This window comes from Nymphalis io, chromosome 30 (genome assembly GCF_905147045.1).
Source record: "Nymphalis io chromosome 30, ilAglIoxx1.1, whole genome shotgun sequence".
Classification (NCBI taxonomy): domain Eukaryota; kingdom Metazoa; phylum Arthropoda; class Insecta; order Lepidoptera; family Nymphalidae; genus Nymphalis; species Nymphalis io.
Window position 1 is genome coordinate 3,959,572 of NC_065917.1, and position 8,947 is coordinate 3,968,518.

At 36.3% G+C, this 8,947-nt stretch overlaps 1 protein-coding gene across 2 annotated transcripts in view; it reads right to left on the reverse strand.

The window, feature by feature from the left end:
• The window catches only part of LOC126779932 (zinc finger protein 62-like), a 57,381-nt gene extending 48,558 nt beyond the window's left edge, over positions 1-8,823 (reverse strand). For both annotated transcript variants that reach the window (XR_007670419.1, XM_050504138.1), the window contains exons 1-10: positions 8,554-8,823; positions 7,611-7,751; positions 6,925-7,180; positions 6,318-6,450; positions 5,631-5,759; positions 4,783-4,900; positions 3,587-3,799; positions 2,967-3,103; positions 2,178-2,288; positions 1,096-1,299 (exon numbers count right to left, since the gene is read on the reverse strand). Coding sequence is in view for 1 of the 2 variants with exons in the window: in XM_050504138.1 (XP_050360095.1) it covers positions 1,096-1,299; positions 2,178-2,288; positions 2,967-3,103; positions 3,587-3,799; positions 4,783-4,900; positions 5,631-5,759; positions 6,318-6,450; positions 6,925-7,180; positions 7,611-7,751; positions 8,554-8,694 (1,583 nt within the window). In the remaining variant the exon portion in view is untranslated. The remainder of the gene's footprint in view (positions 1-1,095; positions 1,300-2,177; positions 2,289-2,966; positions 3,104-3,586; positions 3,800-4,782; positions 4,901-5,630; positions 5,760-6,317; positions 6,451-6,924; positions 7,181-7,610; positions 7,752-8,553) is intronic.
• Positions 8,824-8,947: the final 124 nt, after the last annotated feature.

An 8,947-nucleotide genomic window follows, 5' to 3' on the forward strand; every position in this document is an offset into this window, starting at 1 on the left:
TGCTCCCGTTTAAACTATGATTCGTTTCAAACTGCCAAATATAAATTCGCATCAATTTTGCTACTTATATTTTATATATAAGGATTATTTACTAGTAGCACAACGGACCACACTTCAAATCTACCGGCATGGGTGCCCAAACTATATTTTATTTTTCTTATTACATTCGAAGGAATAAAGATAAACAAACCTTAGATTGACTTATTTTATGCGATTTGATAATAGCTCTGCTATATTATTTTAATATTTCTTTATTTAAAATGAAACACTAAAAACTTCACCGACATTCAAAATACAATATAAATTATGAATATCACAGATTATAAAAGATCTCGACCAATGATATCGCGTCATTTCAAGTTTGTCAAAGTTGTTTATTTGTGTTCTTCTCACCTCATGTGGTTGGAATAGGATACAAGACTATGGGCAGAGGTGGTGGAGCGTTGCAGTAAAATACAAAAGTTTCATGGCACTTATTAACCTTTGTTTGAAGGGTGAGTGAGCAAGTGTAATTACGGGGCACAAGGGACATAACATCTTAGTTCCCAAGGTTGGTGGCGCATTGGTGATGTAAGCGATGGTTAACATTTCTTACAATGCCAATGTCTATGGGCGTTGGTGACCACTTACCAACAGGTGGCCCATATGCTCGTCCGTCTTCCTATTCTATAAAAAATAAAACCTGGAGAGCTTATGTAAATAACCAACAAATATATATATATAGTGGTTAGAACGCGTGAATCTTAACCGACGATTGTGGGTTCAAACCCGGGTAAGCACCACTGAATTTTCATGTGCTTAATTTGTGATTAAAATTCATCTCGTGCTTGACGGTGAAGGAAAACATCGTGAGGAAACCTCCATGTGTCTAATTTCATTGAAATTATGTCACATGTGTATTCTACCAACCCGCATTGGAGCAGCGTGGTGGAATAAGCTCTAAAACCTTCTCCTCAAAAAGGGAGAGGAGGCCTTAGCCCAGCAGTGGGACATTAACAGGCTGTTACTGTACTGTACTGTATAAACACCAATCCCGTCTCCCATTTGCCAGTCCACCTACCCCATATACATTAATACAGAAAAAAAAACACTTACTTGAATATCTGATCCGATGCATGAGGCCTCGAGTACTTCAAATGTGCCTGATACGTTGCTAGGTGGCTGAATACTTTACTGCAGTCCTTGCATTCGTAACGGCTCGTATTTTGGTGCCTCTGGATGTGATATTTTATCTGTATCGTCCTGACCATCTTGTGGCAGATAGGACACTCCTCTCTAGGCAGCGGACCCTCGTGCAACCTGGAGATTAAAGCTGATGTTATTTATTTAAAAGACAGGCAGACTGGAAAACGGGTCAAGTGGGCCATTGCAAATCCTCCAGAAAGGGCTATCCCGCTTACAAATATTTATATAAGCCACTTACATCGCCACTGTCTAAGGGCGGTGGCCACTTAACATTAGGTGGCCCATTTGGCCGTACGCCTACCAATACCATTAAACAAAACATATAACAACAAAAACCTCATCGATCATTTTATATTGGTGAGTTTATCAAAGTAATGTGTAATAATGTTTAACATATATCACTACAGTAACAGCCTGTTAATGTCCCACTGCTGGGCTTAGGCCTCCTCTCCCTTTTGAGGAGAAGGTTTGGAGCTTATTCCACCACGCTGCTCCAATGCGGGTTGGTAGAATACACATGGGGCAGAATTTCAATGAAATTATTCCATGAATGAATATCATGTATGTATATATGTGTGTTATATATATTCTGCCTGCCTCGTTGGTCTAGTGGCTTGATATAAGGCCGCAGACCCGGAGGTCCTGGGTTCAATTCCCAGGTCGGGCCAATAAAAAGTTATTGGGTTTTTCTGTCTGAAAACTCTCAGTAGCAGCCCGGAGTCTGGAAGTTGGAAGTGTTTTCACTCCCGTGCCTCGAAAAGCACGTAAAGCCGTTGGTCCTGCGCCTGAACTCTTTCCGGTCGTGTCGGATTGCCGTCCCATCGGATTATGAGAGTTAGGGAATAGAGAGTGCGCCTGTGTTTGCGCACACACTTGTGCACTATAATATCTCCTGCATAGTTGGCTAATCTCTCTTGAAATCGGTCTGGAGGACATTATATATATTGTATGTTTGACTTATTAAATATATAAATAAACATATAAAAACTAACCTTAAATGTGTGGTTAGAGTGGTCCTATTGACGAATCTCTTTTTACAATGATCACACTGCAAGCCCTCCCTGTGGAAACGGGCCACATGATTCTTACGAGCCCGGGAGTTTCTGGAATCAAATATACATATTAAATTATGTCACACACACACAGACACATGGTAACATCCTAGTTTTCAAGGTTGGTAGCGCATTGATAATTTAAAACTATTTTAATGTAAATCATAAAAATAATAATATTTATGGTGAGAGTGAGGAAACACACAGATGTCACACACAACTGTGTTTGCAGACACACACTCTTGAGATTGGCCACCATGGTCGAAATCGGTCAGAAAGATATAATCATTGTCATTACCTGAGCAGTGCAATCTGAATATCAAACAAGGCAAGAGTGTATTATCAATAAAAAGGAACACACTTGAGAAAGATAATATACAATTCACTATTTTTCATTGAGAAATGGTCGAGGTCATCATTTTTGTTTTTCTTAAGAAATAGGTAGGCGGACTGGCAAGTAGGCCACCTGGTGGTAAGTGGTCACCACATTCCTTATATCGCCAATGCGCCACCAACCTCGGGAACTCAGATGTTATATCTCTTATGCATTTAGTTCCACTCGCTCACTCACCCTTCAAAACTGGAACACAACAATATTGTTCTTTGGTGGTAGAAAATCTGATGAGTGGGTGGTACCTACCCAGACGGGCTTGCGCAAAGCCCTACCACCGAGTAATTATTAACAGGAATGTAACAATAAAAAAAAACCCCAAACATTGATAAACTCACTTAAAGAACATGTCACATTCCAAGCATTTGTATCCGACTATGGTCGTCTTCGACAGCAGCTTCCTGAGGTCTCCAGGCGTTGGAGGTGTTTTGTCTTCATCCTTTATCTTCTCCGGTTCTTTCTTTTTCTTACGGACCTGTTTATAGATATATTTATTTATTTAACAATTTTTACCTCGTTTACCACTAGAATCTTGTGAAACTAATCTGTCTGGCTGAACGTGATAAAATAAATAACTGCCGAACCGATTTGCATATGGTTTTCACCAATGAATGGAATGATTTATATGGAAAGTTGTTTTTTTTTATGTTATAGGCAGGCGGACTGGCATATGGGCCACCAATTATATTATTAAATATTACTTTTTGTACATAATACAAACAGCAATACTTGATATTGTTGTGTTCCGGTTTGAATGGTGAGTGAGCCAGTGTAATTAATTACAGGCACAAGGGACATAAAATCTTAGTTCCCAAGGTTGGTGGCGCATTGGCTATGTAAGCGATGGTTGACATTTCTTACAATGCCAATGTCTATGGGCGTTGGTGACCACTAACCATCAGGTGGCCCATATGCTCGCCCGCCTTCCTATTCTATAAAAAAAAAAAATGATAAACACCTTCCCTTCGTAGTCATCACCGATCTGTATGACAGCGTTCGGCGTCGGCTTAACCATGTGCGCTCGGACGTGTAGAGTAATGAGTTTAACACTGGTCTCCGTCTTGTTGCAAAGTTTGCACACGTATCTCAAGTAATGACTGTGCGTGTGCTCCTCCAATTTCGACTCTTGGACATACACGTAACATACTTTGCACGTCACGTGGCCCGGTTTCTGTAATGAGAAAAGAAATATTATAACTCGTGAATCTTAAATAATAATAATAATATCTTGGTACATTATTCAGACACGGCCATCTGATCCCGAATTAAGCAGAGCTCGTACTATGGAAACTAGACAACTGATATACTACTTTTCTTTTTGTAAATACATACTTATATAGATAATTACACCCAGACTCAGGACAAACAGACATGTTCGTGCACACAAATGTCTGTCCTGGGTGAGAATCGAACCCACAACCTTCGACGTGAAAGCTCAGTATCTACCAACCACGCCAATCGGCCCGTCATGAAGTAAATGATGAACGCGTATTTAATTTGTGTTGAAAGTCTGGAATATTTAAATCTACCAACCCGCATACACGTTGACAGGAGTACAAAAAATTACATATAAGTAACACCAGCCCCCCCCCCACGGGATGTTTTTAACTATATTTGCAGTCATTAATCTTATAATACAATTAATATATATAGCAATAATTATATATACATAACATACAATACAAGCTGAGATGGCCCTGTGGTTAGAACGCGTGAATCTTAACCGATGATTGTGACGTTCAAACCCGGGCAAGCACCACTGAATTTTCGTGTGCTTAGTTTGTGTTTATAATTCATCTCGTGCTTGACGGTGAAGGAAAACATCGTGAAAACACCTGCATGTGTCTGATTTCCTTGAAATTCTGCCACATGTGTATTCTACCAACCCGAATTGGAGCAGCGTGATGGAATAAGCTCCAAACCTTCTCCTCAAAAGGGAGAGGAGGCCTTAGCCCAGTAGTGGGACATTAACAGGCTGTTACTAATATACAATTCAAGACAAACTTATAACACTAAGATTTCGACTCTGCAAAGTCAATACATTCTTTTCTCGGACACGTTATTGAACTCCTAAGTGGCTAGTGGCTCAATTCATGATCTCAGTGAGGAGGATGGGTCATTACACACCCCCATAAATATAAATACAAAACGAACCTCCCTATGCATCGCTATGAAGTGATCTTCGACTTGTTGCTGCGTATAAAACCCTATGATACAGAGCTCACATTTGTACGCAGTGCTCGTGTATTGGACCTTCTGTTTCAATTCTTCTCTGAAAATAATAATAATAAATTAAAAGTATCCGTATATTCAAATCGAAGTATTATTTTCGTTATAACATAGGCACAATACAGATGGATGATATTGTTGCTGTAAGAAGTATTAATCATACTTTACATTGCGAATGCGGAAAAAGCAATGGTTAACATTTCTTACAATGCCAATGTCTATGGGCGCTGGTGACCACTTACCATCAGGTGGCCAATGCTCTTCCGCCTACTTATTCTATTTAAAAATAAAATATATAGTTTTTTCACTTTTTTTTTTTTATATTCGCCGGGAGGGCAAATGACTCTACTCCACCTGATGGTAAGTGGTAGTAGAGTCCAAACGCGACGACGGCCAGTACAGACGGGAAAAACGTTCTGCACTAGCCGCCTTCGCCTTGCCGGCCCGCAAGATGCCTCTTCACGCCTCGTTTGAAGGAACCCGGGTTGTATGAGTAGGGGAACACGTGAGCTGGTAAGGAATTCCATTTTTTGGAAGTGCGACAAAGAAAGGAGTTGCCAAATTTCTTTGTTCGCGATGGAATTGATGTCACAGTTAGGCGGTGACATCGAGAACCAGCTCGCGTGGACTTAAGGAGGAAGGAGGAAGCAGGAATTATACATTTAAAGTCTCAATAACGCCATGAAATGTCTTCCATGTCGTGCCGTGTCCTTTAGTAACGCAATCCCTTTGTCACAGCACACAAGTGTGTCCGCGACATTACAATTTCTTACCTTATTGCTAGCATGTCTGCCTCCGACATATACTCCGTCATGTAACCTGATTTCAGATCCTTATGAGCGTTTAGTTTTGACAATTTCGGTTTTTGACTTATTATAACTGTATCTGCTGTTGTGGTCGGGCTGGAATGAAATGTTTTATCACTTTATATTAAAATGACAATTATTTTTTTATATAATTCTAGCTATCCAGTTTGAACAATTATCTACCCTAGTAGATATTTCATAGAGAAACTTCTGATACTTCGGGTAATATTATTGCTATATAATTGCGAATATAATTGACTGCCTCGTTGGTCTAATGGCTAGATGTAAGGCCTCAGGCCCGGAGGTCCTGTGTCCAAATCCCAGGTTGGGCCAATAAAAAGTTATCGAGTTTTTCAGTCAAAAATTCTCAATAGCATCCTAGCCTCATATTTAGTAGTATTTTAGTTTATCTATCATAAACAAATATATGAATATCAAATCTCTTTATAATATTAGAAACTAGCTTCCCACCGCGTATGAGTTGGGCATTTGTTAGGTAGCTTTGCTAGAAGAGTTATATAGTTTTTTTGTCAGATTTTACAATTCTAAAGAAATTTAAAGTATATGGCAGTAGTGACCACTTACCATTTGCCATTCTGCCTACTTAATTTAAAAAAGGAAAACTATTTTAAAGCTCTAATTTAAAATACTCACTCTATTATAAGCTCCGGTAGTTCACCTTTAACAGCTTGAGCAGTGAATGTATCACTCGTGACGAGACCGTCTGTACCGACCACAATGTGGGACATCACACCCGTTACTGGATTTTCTAATACTATTTCCGGTACTGAAATTAATAAATATGTCATTAGAATATATATATATATATAATTAACAATAAATTTCAAACATATGTTTAATATTAAGACACAAATAGTAGTTAAATTTACGCAAAAGTTACAAATAACGACAAATTATAGACATCTATTGTCTATACTTTTTTATTTTTTATTAAATTTATAGGCAAATATAATAACCTTATAGTAAAAGGTTACCATAGACTAGACATAGGCATTGTTAAAAATATTACATATAATATAAGACGAGCAGATGGGTCACCCGATAATAAGTGGTCACTACTCATAATATTGGTGCAGTAAGAATTATTAACCATACCTTACAACGTCAATGTTTTACCAAGCATGGAAACTAAGATGTTATGTTCTTTGTGCTTTTAGTTATACTGGCAAGAAAAAGGTACTGGTCTATATTGTCTTTGCCTATTTAAACAGATATAGTTAAAATAACAGTGTATTCTCACCCCCCATCACTTGGTTGTCGATACCCAAGGTGATATGATCACGTAGAGCCTGAGCAACGTCATAGCTTTCATTTTTGACATTTTGTGCGGTACTTATTGCTATATAGTGTTGTGGCCACTCAGAACGTATCTCCTTATCTTCTATAATATTTTCTTGAATTTCATTTGTATAATTGACATAAACTCTGTCATAGTCCGTCTTTATCGTACATTCAAGGGACGATAACGACTGGGACATGTATGTGTGGTCCATTGTCTGAAATTTAAGATATTAATTATATCAATAAACTTTCAAATTAACATAGTCGAGGATATTTTGCAAACTTTTCCAGCTATTTTGTCAATAAATATACTGAATATTATTTGAATTAATTAAAAGCTTTATTAAACAGATTTTTTCTTAATAATTTAACTCACTAAAATTAGCAGTTTACATTGAAATTATTTCTTCCGTTATATCCAAATTATTTCTTTTCAATCGACAAGTTTGTTTGTATTAAATAAAATATACATACTCATATAATACAAAAAAAATAAAATGTTTTTTGTCTTTACTATCACTAATACTCTCTAATTGAGTGTAAAGCACAATTAAAAGGCAACCTATATCCTAAAAAGTCATGACAGAACTGCCAACTTTCACAAAATAATGCATTATTTAACACCGATGTAATAACTAAGGATACCTCTTGAGAGTGGCTCATGGCCAGAACTCGCAAATGCTCTTGAGCATTGTGAACTTGTCTCTTAAAACGCGCTATCTTCTTCATGAGAGCGAGGCACTCCCAACAAACTAGCTGATCTAATTCTATTATTGAATCACCATACTGGAATTTAAATAAAACATTATACATAATTTTACACCATTACATATTATACAAGAATGTCTGTCTGTCTGAATGCAATAAACCCAATAACTATGGAATGGAGCTCCATATGATGTTTGCCAAGGAATGGACTGATTCATGTGGAAGGTTATATAGTGTATAATTCATTGTGGTTTTGTGTAAAATGGCTGAAATATGGCGTTGAATGAGAAAATGTGTGAAAAGTCACTGGAAGTTTATTGGTGTGTATAGAGCAAACAAAAGTTTTATAATAGAATGTAGTATGATTGAACTTTTTATACTTATATTTATAGCCCAGCTGTTACTTTTTTAATGGATGTTGAAATTATTACATATAATTAATGATCATATAACAATTCCTATTAGAACATTTTCTGTAAGTTTACAATTATGTAAATATAAAAATAATTAGGTATATTTGTGAAAAAATTGTACATGATTTCAATTATTAAATATAAGTTATCAAATAGTAATCTTTACTGTAAGATTGTAATTGATAATTTAATTGATTTTTTTTTTCGGCGCCATTTGTCAAAAAATTAAATTAATAAGTTATTTGAAAACAATATTCAATGACAAAAACAACCAGTTTAACTTTGAATTATATTTTACGTCAAAGATTTGTACAAAATTTATTATGATTTATTATTTATAAACAAAACGGCGACTAAATTTAATTTATGGCCTAAATTAATTATATAAATACGTTTATTAAATATTTATGTAATTGTTTACGTAACTTATTCAATAAAATAAGTTTGTTAATAATTTTAAAACTTACCCGGTCACCCGCGTAATCATACATTATTAATCTGAAAACTTGATAGATTTGCGTAAGTCCATTTATAGAAATAACATTTCTATCTGAACTTAAGCAAGTACAGCAAAATGTTCTATAACCAGTGTCAACATCTTGCTCCATTTTTATTTAATTAAAAAAGTTTTATAAAATCAACTTAACTTGAATATCTATCAATCAAAACAAAAAGTAATACTCCCATGTAAAATAGACGAAATTGGTAGAGGAATATTTTAATGCCACAACGACACCACAAAATGGCCGCCTTACCCGGATATGCAAGAACAAAAATACATAATAATTTTGCAAACTGGCAACATTTAAACGTCTGTCAGATCATATATAAGGAACTTATTTAGTCGATTCGAATAGTTCG